The sequence below is a fragment of the Vulpes lagopus genome, chromosome 6, assembly GCF_018345385.1.
Source record: "Vulpes lagopus strain Blue_001 chromosome 6, ASM1834538v1, whole genome shotgun sequence".
NCBI lineage: Eukaryota > Metazoa > Chordata > Mammalia > Carnivora > Canidae > Vulpes > Vulpes lagopus.
Window position 1 is genome coordinate 80,261,901 of NC_054829.1, and position 17,718 is coordinate 80,279,618.

The 17,718-nt window shown below is 35.6% G+C and overlaps 1 protein-coding gene across 3 annotated transcripts in view; it reads left to right on the forward strand.

Moving 5' to 3' along the window:
* The window catches only part of CFAP299 (cilia and flagella associated protein 299), a 580,645-nt gene that overhangs the window by 24,776 nt on the left and 538,151 nt on the right, over positions 1 to 17,718 (forward strand). For all 3 annotated transcript variants that reach the window (XM_041760116.1, XM_041760115.1, XM_041760117.1), the window contains exon 2: positions 3,848 to 3,978. In XM_041760116.1, coding sequence (XP_041616050.1) covers positions 3,848 to 3,978 — 131 coding nt within the window. The remainder of the gene's footprint in view (positions 1 to 3,847; positions 3,979 to 17,718) is intronic.

Sequence of the window (17,718 nt, forward strand, 5' to 3'; positions counted from 1 at the left end):
CTCCCTCCTTCCCTCCCTCCCTCCCTTTCCTCATCCTTTTTTCCCCCTACATCCTTCTTCTCTCGCTCCCTTTTCCTTCTTTCCTTCCTTTTGATGAGAAATACCTGGATGTTCCAGATGCTGGCTGCCCCTTATTCCAGACTCACCTGCTAGGACTCTGGTTCACAACACATAACACCAAATTCTGATACTCATCTACCCCTCACCTTACTGGAGGAACAGTGTGGGAGGCACTTTGCCCCAGGGGTGCAGCCAGGCTAGGGGTGGGGATGGGCTCTGGCCCAAAGACTGGGACAGTACAGCCCCAAATCTATTTGGGTAGTGAATTGTGCATGCCAGGCCACAGATCTGTACACAGCTTTCCATAAATCAGTAGTACCCTGGGCAGCACTGTGGGCTTCTAGGATGGAAGCCTGTAGTCCCAGTCCAACTCTGCCAAGGTCCAAGGCTGTGGCAACTGGAAGGCACAATTCCATTGCACATGTTAGGGTCAAATGTCTCTCTCAGCAGCTGAGAGATGTCTAAAATCTGTCCCAGAAGAATAGTCATCCGAATTAAGTCTTCCACAGACATTTGCTGCCTGCTTGGGTGGCTCCACTTTGCCACATGTTGTTGTACAGTTCCTGTGTAGCAAGGAAGCCTGCTCTTTAAGGATGAGCCATCTCTGCATTGTGCTTTGCATGATGCCTCCTTATAGTTAACCTGTTCCAAACTGCTGGCCTCCAGAAGTCAGTGGCCTATGATCACATGAGGAAAGAAGCATTGACAATTAGTACAAGATTACTGTCTTATTTATATTCTTGGATTATTCATGGCTAGTCACTTATTTTTTATGAAAATTAACTGTTATAGTCAAAACCATTAGAGTTTTATAAAAAAAGAAAATCTTTTTGCCTTTCCAAAAAATGTAAGTGGAATCCTAGCAGGGTCAGAAGGAAGTAGGGGGTAAAATATATTTGAAAATATAATGACCAAGAAGTTTCCAAATCTTGTGAAAACTATACCGCCATAGAGCCAAGACTCCTTGGCATTCTAAGTGGAATAAAAGAAACCAATCCAAGAACTATCTTAAAATTGCTGAAGATAATTGATAGAAAATCTTAAAGGAATCTAAAATGAAAAGACACATTCTGTAAAATCAGGAAAGGCTAAAACACCTCTCAGAGATAATACGAGGCATAGCACAATGGGGTGACATCTTTAAAGCACTGAAAGGTCAAAGGTCAATTTGGAATACTATTGCAGCAAAAATGTCTTTCACAAATAAAGATGAAATCTATTTTTTCAGTCAAACAAAAGGTAAGATAATTAGTTTTTGGCAGACCTGTGCTACAAGAAATGTTAACGTTTTTTAGATAGAAGGAAAATCACATCAGTAGAAAACTTGGATCTACATAAAGGAATGAAAAGCAGCACTAGTGCTAAATATGTGAATAAGTAAAAATGCTTTGTTTCTCTGGTATCTTTAAGGATAATTTCTTTAAAGACAATTGACCGTTTAAAGTGGACAGATGATTTATGATTCTAATAGTGGTAATGGTTGGCGAGGCAAACAACTTCAGCTTTCTGTTTTCGCAGTAGATCTTGTTATTTGTTGCAATATACAATAATGTAGATGAGTTCAGAGCTATCAGATGATTTTGTGTGGCCCAGGTAGGCACACAGAAATAACACAGTTTAGTCCATATGTGAAATTAATACAGCAGCTTTTTAATGGTCTTTATTATATCAAATACCGTGTTGACTATGAGCCATTTATGTTCTTCTAGAAAAAACCCACAGTCTCAGAGTTTAGCTGAGAGTTCTTCCCATATGTTTACCTTTAGTAATAATATGTTTATGAAAACTTACAGTCAGATCATCTCTCTTTTGTATATCAAATCCACAATCTTTGTTGTTTTTTTTCTATTAAATATTAATTCCACTAGGTGGAGGCATTTGCTTAGTTTTGTGGCTTGTACAAAAGAGCCTAGGAATAACCAGTAAAGTAAGCAAGGAGACAAGTCGGAAAAAAAAGGCCCATAGCCCTCCTGAGGCCTAGTGCTTTGCACTATATTAGCTTGGCAGGTGCATCCCCATTACTATAGAGTTCCATGCAGTTAACCCTTGACCAACAAGGGGATTATGGGCATGACCCCCTTGTGGTTGAATAGGGACAACTCTTGAGTCCCCCCAAAATTAACTACCAGTAGCCTACTTTTGATCAAAAGTCCTACTGAGAACATAAATAATTGGAGAGAACATAAAACATACATAGTTTGTATGTCATATGTATTAACACTATATTCTTACAATGAAGTAAATTAGAGAAAAGATAATGTTATTAAGACCATCATAAGGAAGAGATAATGCATTTACAGTACTGGACTGTTGCTTATCTAAACTGTAGGTTTACATCAACTCTTTGCAAGATGAATTGTCTGTCAGTACCTACGTCAATATTGTCTTATAGGATACAGAACACTGTGGATATTATATGTATTCCTAGCACCAGACATGAAAAATGAAAAGATGGTGTACAGTCTGTAAGTGTTGATAAATTTTAACTTTTTATGATGGGTTTGTGTATGCTTTAGGGTAAATGATAAAAAGACTAGCATCCACATATATTTTATGCATTTATGACATTTATGACACACGTAACCTTTTCTTAATTTTTCACTATTTCTAGGCTCCACGATTCACTTGTGAGTTTTTTTTCAAATTGTTGCAAATCTCTAAAGAATTTTCCAGTATATTTATTGAAAAAAATATGTAAGTGAACTTGCACAGTTCAAACCTTTGCTGTTTGAGAGTCAACTGTATTTGCTTTTAATGTTCAGCAAAGGAAAGTAGCAAGTTTTCTAGACTAAATATTGTCTTTCTAATAGTTTGAATTTTAAAACAGCTTCTAAGGGCTGATTAGATTATTAAACAGCCATCTTACATTTTCTCATTTAATCCTGCCAGATAGTTCTTGGATTCCACAGTGATGTATTAAATAAGTGTCTGTAATAATAAAATGTATCCTGTTTTCACTTTATTTCAAATATTTCATATTTAACCATTTAACATTATCAACATATACATATTTTTATGTAATACTTTAGTCCTTATATCAGTAACTTAATATAAAATGACACCTCTTCAGGTTATGGGGAAACAGTATTCTTTTTTGAATATGCTATACAAGTGACACAAATGTGTGGGACATTTCTTAAAGTAGCTGAAATATAAAAGGAGTAAAGGATGGGAGAAGATTTTTTTTCAGCTTGAAGCTTTTTTGTTGTCATCTTCCTGGATTTCTACTTTTCTTTTTTATTAGTACCAACATTATATGGAAACAATATCTTTCCAGCTAAATAGGAAATTCATCTGCTCTTTATTTTGTATTTGAAGTTTTAATGCTTTGTGTCATCAGTTCATTGACTTCAAGGAAGTAAGTTTCTGAAATGTTACACTTTATGGGAGCAACCCAATTCTCTTTTTGTGCAATTGGTTTTCTTAAAAGTCTTTCTTGTATGAGTACTATTGTCTCAGTTTCATTGTTTTAAAGATACTCTTAATTATCCACAGCTGCTCTCATAAATGGATTAAAAACAAAACAGACTTTTGTCCTCCAATCCCTTAGAGAAAATTTAGTGACTGATGTTATTTTCTTTTTTTTTCCCTTCATTGTTCATCTGTGGGAAAGGAATGACGAATATGATGTTTATGAAAGTATTGTTAGAAAGAAAAATTTTCATATCTCATACATCTCATTTAAAAAATAATTTTGATTTTTCATTTAAACAATTCTCCAGTATACATGGAATAAAATGAGATGTCTAATTCATGCACCAATCTTACAGTTTACTTTTCTCTTTAGGATGAAAGCCTGGCACGCCAGTTGGTGGAGCTAGGCTACCGAGGGACTGGAGAGGTGGTGAAAAGGGAAGATTTCGAAGCAAGGAAGGCAGCGATAGAGATTGCAATGCTGGCTGAAAGAACTCAGAAAAAGTAAGTGTCTGTGTTCCAATCTAGATTTTATATCATATTGTAGAGTCTCTGGAAAAGGACAAGTTCATTGGCATTGTTGTAATTTAGAAACATTGGCTGGAGCACATAGAACTTGAAATGTCCTAAGCATCTGTTTTGCAGATCAGGAACTGGAGGAACTGTGATGTGCTTGCAAGAAGCCATATGCAGGGGCACCTGGGTGGCTCAGTGGTTGGACGTCTGGCTTCAGCTCAAAGCATAACCCCTGGAGTCCTGGGATAGAGTCCACATCGGGCTTCCTGCAGGGAGCCTGCTTCTCCCTCTGCCCGTGTCTCTGCCCCTCTCTTTGTGTCTTTCATGAATAAATAAATACAGTCTCTAAAAAAAAAAAAGTCACGTACACATAAATACCGAAATATGGTCATGATACCAATAAAGTCTTATTAAAAAATAAGTCAGTGTTGTTGGCTTTATGTATTTATGTCCTAAAAACACAAGTACTTTTTGCCCTAGAATTCTTTGTCCTTTTGAGATCTATAAATCTTTGACCTCATTTGTGTTCTTATGTTTTGTAAACATTGATTCATTCAACTTTATTAATGGTCACTGGCTTTCGTTAATAGGACTAAGATAGGGATCCCTGGGTGGCGCAGCGGTTTAGCGCCTGCCTTTGGCCCAGGGCGCGATCCTGGAGACCCGGGATCGATCCCATGTCGGGCTCCCGGTGCATGGAGCCTGCTTCTCCCTCTGCCTGTGTCTCTGCCTCTCTCTCTCTCTCTCTCTCTCTCTCTCTCTCTGTGACCATCATAAATAAATAAAAATTAAAAAAAAATAGGACTAAGATATGGTTTACATGAAATAGGAATCTAATTAAATATGTTAATTAAACATATCATAAACATGTATATTAAACATGGTATATTAAACATATTATAAAAGAAATGTATACATAAAGTGAACTATATCAACTAATAAGCCAGTATGAAAGATGTGACAAAGCAATTAGCTATTTTCTTTTTAAAAATGAATGCTGAAGTTGTATGTGTTGGAGAGGACAATTACTTAGAAATTGTTATATTATTCTTAGATATAATTTAAAATCTACCCTGTTATTATGGGTAGAAATCTCCCATGTATTTATCATAACAAATAACGTTTGATAGTGGGATGTGAATTGGTTCCAGGAGTGTGCAATTTTAATTGATTGTTCTAGTGGTTATTGTGCTTCATTACCATGGAATTCTGGAATTTAATATACTGACATTTGGTAATATATCAGTTATCTGATGCTGCCATAACACATTACTACAAAGTCAGTGGCTTAAAACAACATGAGTATATTTATTCATAGACCTTTGGGTCATAAGTCAAGAGGACAGTGGGTCAGCTGGGTCCTTTGCTCAGTACATCACAATGTCGAAATCCTGGAGTTGGCTGGGCTGAATCATGGAGGCTCTGAGGATGAATCTGCTTCCACACTGATTCAAGTTGGTGGCCAAATTCAGTTCCTTATGATTGTGGAACTGAGGTCCCCATTTCCTTGTCTGCTATCATTTTGGGGGCTGGGCTGCAAGGTCCTACAGACTGCCCACATTCGTCCTCTTGCTTTCCATGTGGTCCTCTTACGGCAAGAGGAGGTTGCAATTGTCTTACCCTTCAAATCTCTCTGACATATCCTTCTGTAGCATCTTTCCTAATTCCAACCGGAGAAACATCTCTCCTTATAAGGGCTCATGTGGTCACCCTGAGTCCATCTAGATTATCCTGATAATCTCCTTATTTTAGGGTCTATAACCTTCTTTACATCTGCAGGGTTCTTTTTTCCATGTAATATAACATGTTCTTAGGTTCTAGGAATTAGGGCATCAGTATCCTTGGGGTGGGCATTCTGCTTACTGCAGGTAATTTATAAAAAAGTTTGATGATTTATTCAACATAGTTACACATAACTTCTATTCTTAAAAAATTGAAATGATGCAAAGTATATGTATACAGTGTGGCCAGGGGAGTCTTTCCATATCAGTAAATGTTTCTCAGGAGCAGAAGTGGAGAGATTTTTGTAAGATTTTACAGGGAATTAATGTATATTCATATTTTATTAGAGATTTTTCCTATTTCATATTAAGAGAAGTTGGACATGTTTAAAGTATAAGTGCACATGTCCACTTAGTGTTTGAGGATCAAAGTGGATATTTATTCTATGCAGTAGTCCCTTTAACTGGCCAGAGCTGGAAGTCCTCAGTCTACTTAAGTACCAATCATGGGAGGCTAATCTCCACCCAGAGCTGCTAGAATTGGAAGGCTCTTTAATCTGCAGGTCTTCTGGCTGCCTCTGTAATGGAATGGGCCCCATATGTTGCTTCTGGCCCCTTGTGGGAGTCACTTTGCTCCTTCCCTCCCAGGTCTATTGTAGTGTTATTGAGAGCATCTATGGTAGTGTTATTGACAGTAGGGCCAGCAGAGGGTAACCTAGAGCCAAATATCTTGGGCCTATACTTGCAGGAGAATTGCTTTGAAAATATGCATGAATATCTGTCTGTCTGCCAATTGGTACCAACTTGGAAACACTTGATTTTGCCATCAGATTATATTATATTAACTTCTCTAATGTGTTCAGGTGAGCAGTCCTGATATGGTGATCGTACCCATCTCAAGAAGTGCTGGTACCTAAGAGTATGTTATTTAACTTAGTTTCAGAGGGGAGGGAAGTCTGGAGAGAAGCAAGTTAAAGGATTTGGAAGGGAGCATTGTGATGAAGGAGTATTTTGATAAGTATCCCTCCAAAAGAAGGCAGAAGGTGAAAAAACATTATTTTGGGCTTTTAGTTTAGTCATCCACTTAACAAATATTCATATACACCCCTATTGCATTAGGCACTGTGCTAAATGTGGGGTATATTATAGAAATAAGATAGTCCCTGCCTTCAAGAAATTGAGGACTAGGTGGATTAAAGGCAGTTATATTGGTGGTGTAAATAGAAAATAGAAAATAGTTGGGCAGTTCTTCAAAAAGTTAAGCACAGCATTCCCATATGACCTAGCAATTCCATTCCTAGGCATATATCCAAGAGAATTGAAAACTAAGGTCTGCTTAATAACTTGTTCACCAGTGTTCATAGCAGCATTATTCATAGTAACTATAAAATGGAAATAATCCAAATGTCCATCACCTGATGATTGGGTAAAGAAATGTGGCATGTAGACACAATGGAATATTATTCAGCCATTAAAAGGAGAGAAGTACATATTGTTAACATGCTTTGATATAGGTGAACCTTCAAAGCGTTAGGCTAAGTGAAAGAAGCTAGACAAAAGGACTAAATGTTGAATAGTTTCATTTATATAAAATGTCTAAAATAGGTAAATGCATAGAGACAGAACGTGGATTTGTGGTTGCCAGGGGCTGGAAGGAAGGGTGAAAGGAGAATGACTGCTAATAGGTATCGGGTTTCTTTGTGGGGTGTTAAAATGTTCCAAACTTAAATATTGGAGATGATTGCACAACTTTGTAAATATACTAGGAACACTGAATTTTACACCTTAGAAGTTTGAATTTTATGGCATGTGAGTTATAGCTCAATAAAAACAATTATAATGGAAAATAATGCATTCTGTCATAGATGCTGTGGTGATACTCTGAAGCAGCATTAAGTCTGGATCTGGGGGATGAGGACGCCTGGTGGCTCAGTGGGTTAAGCAGCTGCCTTCAGCTCAGGTCATGATCCCAGAGCCCTAAGAGAGAGCCCTGTGTTAGGTTCCCTGCTCCGTGGGGAGCCTGCTTCTCCCTCTCCATCTGCCCCTCCTCCCCACTCATTCTCTCTCACTCTCAAATAAATAAATAAAATCTTTAAGAAAACTAAAAAAAATGGGATGTGAAGAATGGGAAAGTTTTTCTTAAGGAATGGCTGCTAACATAATGTCTCACTTATCTTGCACTGAGTTTTACGGCAGCTGGTATAGTAGCCACAAGGCAGAGGCTTTAAATCTTGGAAAGAAGGAATGTGTATAGTTTAGTTGGTGAACTTTTTGTCAAGACAGAATGTTCTCTCCAGGGTCTGGCCAAGGTGTATTGATGAGGCATCCCCATAAGTTCCAGAGAAATTTCTGTTTGTAGTGAGAAGTTCCATTTATTTCCACAGGTGATGAAGAGATGGGCCTTAACTATTTGTGACACAGGTTGAATGTTAGATTCTTGGGATATATTTAGTATTAGTTTAAGGCACTATGATTCCCATTCCTTTCAGCAAGGTATTGTCTGGGCCATGCACTTTTTTTTTTTTATTAAGATTTTTCCATTTATCTTAGAGGGAGAGGGACAAGCTGACTCTGTGCTGAGCATGGAGCCCAACATGGGGCTTGATCCCAGAAAGCCCAAGATCATGACCTGAGCCGAAATCAAGAGTTGGATGTTTGGCCAACTGAGCCACTCAGGTTCCCCGACATTCTCTTATATTCACCCTGGCCTGCAGAGGAGAGCTGCTGATTATCTGGATCCCACAGTTGGTGGAGATTGTTTGATCTTAGAGCCATTGTCTTGTTTAGTGATTTGCAGAGACCATCCTGAGAAAAGCATGATATCTGCTGATTTGTTGAGGCTGACCAAGAAAGTTAACTGGAAGCAATCAGCTAACCATATTTCTTGAAGCCAGTAGCAAGTCCTTTAATTTTATAATTCATTTTTGAAAGTCAGATTTACTGATGTTCTAAAATTGTTTACTTTGATGAGTTCTGACAAACACACATAGTAGTGAGACCCTCACCACAATCAGGATGCTAACGTCTTCATAATGCCAAAAAGTTTCCTTTATATTTATGCCCTTCTCCCAGTCCCTGACAACCACTCATCTGATTTGTGTCCCTAGTGTTTTGCCTTTTCCAGAATGTCAGTATCACTAAAGACATATAGTATAAAGCCATTTTTCACTAAGGCTTTTGAGACCATGAGGTTGCAGGTATGTTTGTTCTTGTGTATTGCTGTATAATATTCTATTTTATGGATGGACAACAATTTGTGTATTCATACATTCTCCAGTTGATGGATATATATATATATATATATATATATATATATATATATATGATGGATATATATAACTTAAATATGTTTTTTCATTTTGTGTCAGGGTAATTTTGATCCCATAAAATGCTTTGAGAAGTTTTACTTGTTTTTTCAGATATTCTGGAAATAGTGGGTAGAGTTGATATTATTTCTTCCTTAATTGTTTGGTAGCAGTTGCCAGTGAAACCTAGTCATGACATTTTCTTTGTGAGAAAGCTGTTAACTATCAATTTAATTTCTTGTAGGTAATAGGGAAGTTCAGGTTACTTCTTTTGGGATAAGATTTTATAGTTTGTATCTTTCAGATAATTTTTCTATTACATTTGTCTATCAGATAGGCACAAAAATTTCATAATACTGTGTCATATCATTTTCATATATATAGAATCTGTAGGGATGTTTTCTCTTTCATCCTCATATTAGTAAGTTAATCCTGATTTAACTATATGGGAACTTACATTTTCAAAGAACTAGATTTTGAACTTTAATGCTTTTCTCTACTATTTTTCTGTTTTCTATTTCATTGGTTTCTGCTCTTTATCATTTCCTTCAGGTTGCATTTGGTTTAGTTTTTTCTTTTTCTAGTGTCTGAAGGTATAAGCTTCAATATTGATGCTATACCTTTCTTCTTTTTTAAAATGAACTTTAATCCTATATATTTCTCTCTTGGCACTGTTTCAGCTGCATTTCAACAATTTTGATGTTTGTTTTGATTTTCATTAAATTCAAAAGATTTTAAAATTTCCTTTGTGACCCATGAATTATTTTGAAGTTGTTGTTTAATGTCCAAATATTACAGATTTTCAAAATATCTTTTTGATACTGATATCTACTTTAATTCTATTATGAAAGGGGAATAAATTCTGTATTATTTCTTTCTTTTAAAATTTATTAAGATATATGAATATGGGTATGTCAGTGCTACTCCAGGGACACCTGAAGATATTCTGCTGTTGTAAGTGGAATGTTCTAAAAAAAAAAAGTCAGATCAAGTTGCTTGATTGTGTTTTCAGGACTTCTGTATTCTTACTGATTTTCTGTCTACTTGCTTGGTCAACTAAAGATGAGTGTTGCCAACTCCAACTATAATAATGGATTTTTCTGTATATTTTTTCAGTTTTATCTATTTTTGCTTTATGTATTTTGATGTGTTCACTTTATGACTCTTATATTTTTCTTTTTCCTATGTTTCTAGAAATAAAAGTCAAGAATTGACTCCTACATCATTTTTAAAATATTCTCTTTATTCCTGGTAATAATTCCTTTTTCTGAAGTTTACTTCTTCTGGTACTCATATAGTTATCTGAGTTTTTAAATAGTATTTGCATGGTATGTTTTTGTAATCTTTTACTTTTCACTTACCAATATTTATGTATTTAAGATGGATTTCTTGTGGACAGTCTTGCCTTTTTTAATTTAGTCTTCAAGCACTGCCCTTAATTGGTATATTTGGATGATTTATGTTTTCATAATTATATATATGATTTAACTCTACCATCTTGCTGTTTTCTGTGTGTCAAATTTTGCATTTTTCATTTTTTAAAGATTTTATTTATTTATTCATGAGAGACACACAGAGAGAGGCAGAGACACAGGCAGAGAGAGAAGCAGGCTCCCCATGGGGAGCCCGATGTGGGACTCAATCCCAGGACCCTGGGATCATGACTCGAGCCAAAGGTAGACGCTCAACCACTGAGCCACTCAGGTACTCCATACTTTGCCTTTTTCTGACTTCCCTTTTTTGGACTTCTTTTATATATAGTTTTTAAAAATGAATCCTTTTTATCTTCATAGTTGACTTATTTATGCCTCTTTAAACTTTCTTTTTTTTTTTTTTTTAGTAATTGCTCTTTAAAAAATGAGCATCAGCTAAAGAGTTTGTAATATTCAACTTTAGCTTCTAACAGTCTATATTCAAATAATATGGGACACCAGGGTTCCTTAGTGTTTGAGCATCTGCCTTTGGCTCAGGGCATGATCCCCGGGTCCAGGATAGAGTCCCACATCAGGCTCCACCTGCAGGGAGCCTGCTTCTCCCTCTGTCTATGTCTCTGCCTCTCTCTCTCTGTGTGTCTCTCATGAATAAATAAATAAAATCTTAAAACAAAAATGAAAACAAAAACAATATTATGACCCCTTCACATAGTGTGTAAGAACTTTGCCCTAGTTCCATTCATTTTCCACGTTTGTTCTATTTTTGTCATACATTTTTACTTCTAAGTATGTTGCAAGTTCTACAGTACATTATTAATATTTCACATAAGACTGGTTTTTTAAGTGATTCCAAGTAAAATATATTCTTTTATATTTACCCTCATTTGATCACTTTTGTACTTTTCTTTGTGCAGATCAAAATTTCTATTTGAAAGTGCAGCTAACTCTATAACTTCTTTTAAGCTTTCTTATTGTGCAGGTCTGCTAGTAGTGAATTTTCCTCACCTCAACTGATAGGTTGGTTTCAGATCCACCTCCAGCACATCAGCAATCCCTGCACATCTGGCCTGTTTAATTAGGTTGGGCTTTCTGTCTCCCAGATCTTGCTCTTTTCCTAGCAGCAGTGCATCTCTGTATGTGCCATATGACTGAAATTTAATGTTTAATAGTCTGTTGATTTAGTTTTTGTTTTGACAGTTACCATTTTCTGCTTTATGAGCTTGATCAAGTGATCATCTTCAATATTTTCATCTAGAAAGATAGATCATTTCTATCCTTTATATTTGTAGGGATTAAGTACTGTGAGTGATGCCTTGTTACCTTATGCACATAAAGTACAGTTTATTAATTAATTATAGTATGTTATATTACTAATTATAAAAGCAATGCTTTCCAGTTTTTCATTAAATACCTATATCCAAGTATATAAGTATGAATACTATCAACTGAAATTCTTTCTTCTTAAATTCTTTTCATTTGTTTTTATGAGATAATTTGCTTTGTTTCATGTTTATTAGAATTATAATTCTTCTAAATAAATGCTTGTATGGAACTCGTTATTGAGAAATCATCTTATTAGGAATTCAACATTTTCCTAGTAAGATCTATGTACAAAAATACTGGATAGAGCTTTTCTCTCATAAAATTAAGGGTGCAACTAAATCAAAAGATTATTTCACATTTACTCACTGAGACTGCAAGTTATGTGATACCAGTATATGCTCACTATCAATTAGTTGGATATTTTAAATCACTGAGACATATACACTGATTTTTTTCTCTTTCTCTTGCTTTTCTCTCCTTTTCACTCTTCCCCCCCTCTCATTTTCTCTGTCTCTCAAACAAGAAAGTAATTACAAATATTATTGATATTTTCAAGAAGCATCAAATCTATCTACCTATCAACATATATAGTATTTTTTGGTGAATACACATTTGAACATATTCATAAGTGCAATTAATTTTAACTCAGGGAGTAGTAAATGGACTCATGGCTTAGATGAATTGATTATTTTGTATTTAACATATTGTCACCATTGCTTCATTTAGTTATAGATCTTAGCTTTTTTGAGCTTAAAATTAAGCAACAGAGAAAACAATGTAGACACAGTGCAATATTGATGATAGATCAGCTAATCATAAATTAAAAAGCAAATAAAATTTATGTTTTTGAAAAAGCCATAGCCTTTTTCTTCAGAGTATTATTTAGATTCCGGTCTTTGTTGTTGTTAATTTAGCTTTTGGCTTAAATTCTGTTAATTCATTCAGTAGTCATTCAAAATCCCTTTGAGCAAATTTAAGGATCTCTTTTCAGACTGAGTGGATTTGCTTGAACTCTGTAGATGCCTGTAACAGCAGTTCGGAATGTTTTGAAATGCTCCCTTCCTTTGACTTTTATTACGTAATAACCTACCATTTTTCTTCTGGTTTGCTGTTGTCTGATATCTCTGCATATTCTGCTTCCTTCTCACACCCTGGATCTCTTCCCAAGGACAGTTCTTTGGCGTTTTCACCTCACTTGTATTTCACTGTTTTCATCTCAACCACTTCTAAGTTTTCAGTTATCATGAGTCAGATCTGCAGTCTTGATTTCTCTTCTGGGATTTTAGCTCCATGTCTGTTTTTTAATATGTCATCAAGCCAAAAATAAAATACAAAAAAGCCTCCTATTATTATTCTCTTACAGATCTGCTTCCTATACACAAATACCATTTTTTTAAGTCTAGAGGCTTTATATTTTAAATCTACCTGATGAGCAATTCTACAAAACAATTAACAATGGATTCCTGTTGACTCTTGTTTATACTCGCCCTTACATTCATACATTTGCTATTACTTTTATATATTGCTAATTCAGTTTTTCTTAGATTGACTTGGTTTATTGCAGTGTCTTACCACATTGCTCAGGCTCAGTTTTCTTCACCCTCTACTACCATGTTGCCAGACCATGCTTCTGTGAAACAGCTTTCAAACATCCTCCTCTCATCCCTGCCCTTTTAGGTTCCCTTATCTTTCCATCTGCTATCTAAATCTGCATTTCTACAAAAGAATTTGGGGTGGTTTGCAAGGGAAATATGAATCTCTTGGCAATAAGATTTTAAAAGGTGGAGAGAATAAAATATAAAAGTTTAGTGCCTAAAATGTATGATAGACTTTGGAAGATAATTTAAAGAAGAAACATTTACATTGTGTAATTCCATCTGTAACAACAAAACCATTGACCAGAAGTGTAGATATTCCTGGTTCTAAGAGGTATAGGGGAGGCAAAATTTTCCTTGATACTCTTAGGGTCCCTGGATGGGTCTGAAAATTAAACTGATAAACACAGATTAACAGGAGAAAATATTACATATTTATTTAATATATTTTATGTGACACAGGAGCCTTCAAGAGGAAATAAAGACCCAAAGAAACGGGCCTGAATATATTTGCTAGGTTTTTTTTTTATTTATTTTTTATTTTTTTTTATTTGCTAGGTTTGATGAAGAGTGGACAGTCATGGGGGAATGTGATAGGTTAAGGAGTATGAAGTAATTGTAGTAAACTGGAGGACACTGAGCAAGGCTCCTAACAAAGAAGCCTTCTTCTTGGCAGTCTTTTATCTTCAGAGATAATGATGCTCTTTCCTTTGTGTATAGGGAGGGCACCTCTAACATGATGAGGGTTTTATGACTACTTCAAGGAAGGGGAATGAAAAGGGAGGAGGTCAGAGTGACCTTCCTGCTTCTGCTTAAAATATTCAGAATGCCAAGATGGCATATTTTGGGGTAGTGTGTCCTGAGCCCCATCAGAGCTGAGGTTCTTTTACCCTCTAAGGAGTTACATAATGAGAAGCTAGCATGAGAGCGAACCATATCACCATCAATATTTTATAATAATAATACTGAGTTTGTCAGAAGAAAGGAATTCAGTCTTGCCCTATACGATCAGTAGGAATTTTTATCCTTTACATTTAAAATCCTACCAAATTACCTAATTTTATCTACCAAAGATTATCTTTTATTACTACTTATTAAGCAAATATGTTGGACAATTATCTTAAATTAGTATTAGCAGAAATGTTGCTGTTTGTATTTCTCTTTATCCAAGTTGTTCTGTTTTTCCTGTTTTCTTCCCTTATTAGAATTTAGGATGATACACATTTTCAAAAATTGACATTGCTCTTGTGCTGCTTTGGGTGTCCACCTGGGTCTGATCTGGTAGGACATTCAGTATAATACAGTGGTAGAACTTAGGAAGGTTTTCATAATATGAATAGGTTATTAAGGTTCAAGAGACCTTGAATCTACTTGACTTCTTCGACCTTGTCTTACCTACTTACTACTCTTTTGCTCCTAAGAATTGTTTTCTTCTTTTACATCTTCCTTTACTCATTACTTACAATCTTCCTACCTCAGGTAAACAGACACACACACACACACACACACACACACTCACATATCAAACACATCAATCTTTTCTACTATGTGCTTACCTTTTCTACTAACCAGAGGGATCAGGACACTTAACTATTAGAATATAAAAAGTGTCTGTGTTAGACATAGAGACATATATTCTATTTTTATGGTGAGAATTATGCTGAGGATTAAAAGCAAAATTACTCTAGTTTCTATATTACTCATAATTATTTAAATGATGTTGATATTAGAAAACCAATCTTTATAAAAGAATCTGGCATTCAGCTAGCAATGTTTTATTCAAAATCTATGAATGAGACTGTCAGGTGGACTATTAGTGTCTCAAAACTCATTTTGTCTGCATTTTGAACTACTGTGATCCTCTGGGTGCTGGGGTGAGCTTGAAAGAAATGCCCTGGCTGCAGTACTGATTTGAAGAGATGAGAAGAAAAACACTTATCTAGTGATCAATCAGAAGAAAATTTTCATACATTAGTTATGAGATGTAAATTGAGGGAGGGAAGGAAATTGTTCAGAAAAATTTGATGCGGGATCCCTGGGTGGCGCAACGGTTTGGCGCCTGCCTTTGGCCCAGGGCGCGATCCTGGAGACCTGGGATCGAATCCCACGTCGGGCTCCCAGTGCATGGAGCCTGCTTCTCCCTCTGCCTGTGTCTCTGCCTCTCTCTCTCTCTGTGACTATCATAAATAAATTTAAAAAAAATTAAAAAAAAAAAAAAGAAAAATTTGATGCATGAGGCTAAAACCTTGAAGGTATTTGTTTTAGAAAACATAGTTGATGTCATGCCACTCACTTCCTTTTTAATTTAAGGACCTCAAAACACATAGTTGATTGTGCTCCTCATTCCATAGTGCACTATTACCATGAGTCCCCACTATGCTCATTTTTAATGAAAAAAAATTTAAGTGTTTTCCTTCTTTATCCCCCATTTTCAATCATATTTCTCTTTCTTATCACACATGTTGGAGAGGAAGAATTTCCTTTACCCTTTAAGATTCTTCCAGCTGGACTAAGAATCAAATTGACATGCGGCTGATTAACAGGAGAAAATCAGATTTAATAGCATATGTACTAGGGATCCACAAAGACATGGAAATTCTAGACAGTGAGGCAACATGATACCTATATGTGTTAAGGAGAGGGTAAGGGTTTGAGGATTCAAAGGAGAGAAAGACCATTATAGGAAGGTAATTATGCAGATAATTTTCTTAATTAAAGAGCTATCTCTGTTAATAGCTCTCTTCTTGGTAAAGTAGGCAGTTGGGGTAATGAGTTTTTTTTCTGAGTTTGCTGGATTGGATTGCTTTTAACTCAAAATAATGTTCATACCAAAGTGGCCCATCTTGGAGCAAGCTGTCCTTTGTCTATATATACACTCCTAGAATATGTATTTCCCTTGCTTACTTCCTTTTGTATATTTATTTAAATATTTGATTTTTAGAAAAATATTTAAATTTTCTCAGAAATATGAATTGCATTGTATATATTATATTTCTTATAATTTGTTAGTAGATTGAGTGAGTGAGGTTTCAATGTAGGTAATCATATTATTCAGAAATAATGATATTATGTTATCTTTCTTCCAGTCACTTGTTTAATTTCTTTTTTAATTGTACTTGTAAGGTGCTTCAGTACGTGGGTAATGGAATTGTTGATAGTGAGCTTTCTTGTGTTGTTCCTGGTGTTAAAGGGATAGTGTCTGCTGATTCCCTCTTTATAATGTTGTGTGTGTGTGTGTGTGTGTGTGTGAGACATGGAAGGTTCTCTTCTATATGCAGTTAATAGAGATAGATGATCATATTGTATTTTCCCCTTTATTAAAGTGGTACAAGATATTTAAGGAATATTTTAATACTAAACTATCTTTGCATTCCTGGGATAAATGCAATTTGGTCATGTTTATTATTTTTATTATTCATTGTTGGAGTCAGTTAAATGATAATAAATTATTTGAATTGTCTCTTGGATTATTCTTCCAGTATTGTCTGCTAATCACTTTTACCTGGTATCACCATAACAAACAACTCTGCTGTTCAGGACTTCATCCCTTCATACTCTAACCACCTCCTTGTCCCACTACCCTGCCTCACCTCTGCCGTTAAATCAGTCTTTTATAAGTCCCACTTTAAGAGTCTAAGGATTTATTATAATATGCTCAATTATCATAGCTCTGGTCCTATACTCATGGAACTAAAAAGTAGGGCAATCCCTACCTGTTTCCAGATATTATAGACCAGGCAAGAGTGGACAAAAACCAGAGCAGAAACTCAGTGGTATCTGATGGAGGAAGGATACGTGGAATACTGTTTGTTTTTTGCTGTATCAGAGCATCAAGATGACTGGAATGATAAGGCTTTGGGAGAATATGTTTATTTGAGGACAAATACCTGATTTTTTCATTTAGAGATCGAGATCTATTGCTTGGGTAACTTATATTCTGGTAGTACATTGGCTAACTTAGTTAAGGCATTTTATTTTATGCCTTCATTATTTTATTGATAACATAAATAGCTAACATTATTGAACACATATTGAAATTCAGACATTTAGTACTCAAATGATTTTATTAGTATTATTTAATTTTTAAAATGATTTCATGGATGGTAAAATTGAGGCACCAAGTTAAGAAATGGGGATACCTGTGTAGCTCAGCGGTTGAGCATCTGCCTTTGGTTCAGGGCGTGATTCCTGGGTCCAGGATCAAGTCCCACATCGGGCTCCCTGCATGGAGCTTCTCCCTCTGCCTATGTGTCTGCCTCTCTCTTTTTCTTTCTCTCATGAATAAATAAATAAAATCTTTAAAAAAAAGTTAAGAAACGTACTAGTACCTAGCTGAAGACTTAAATCCAGG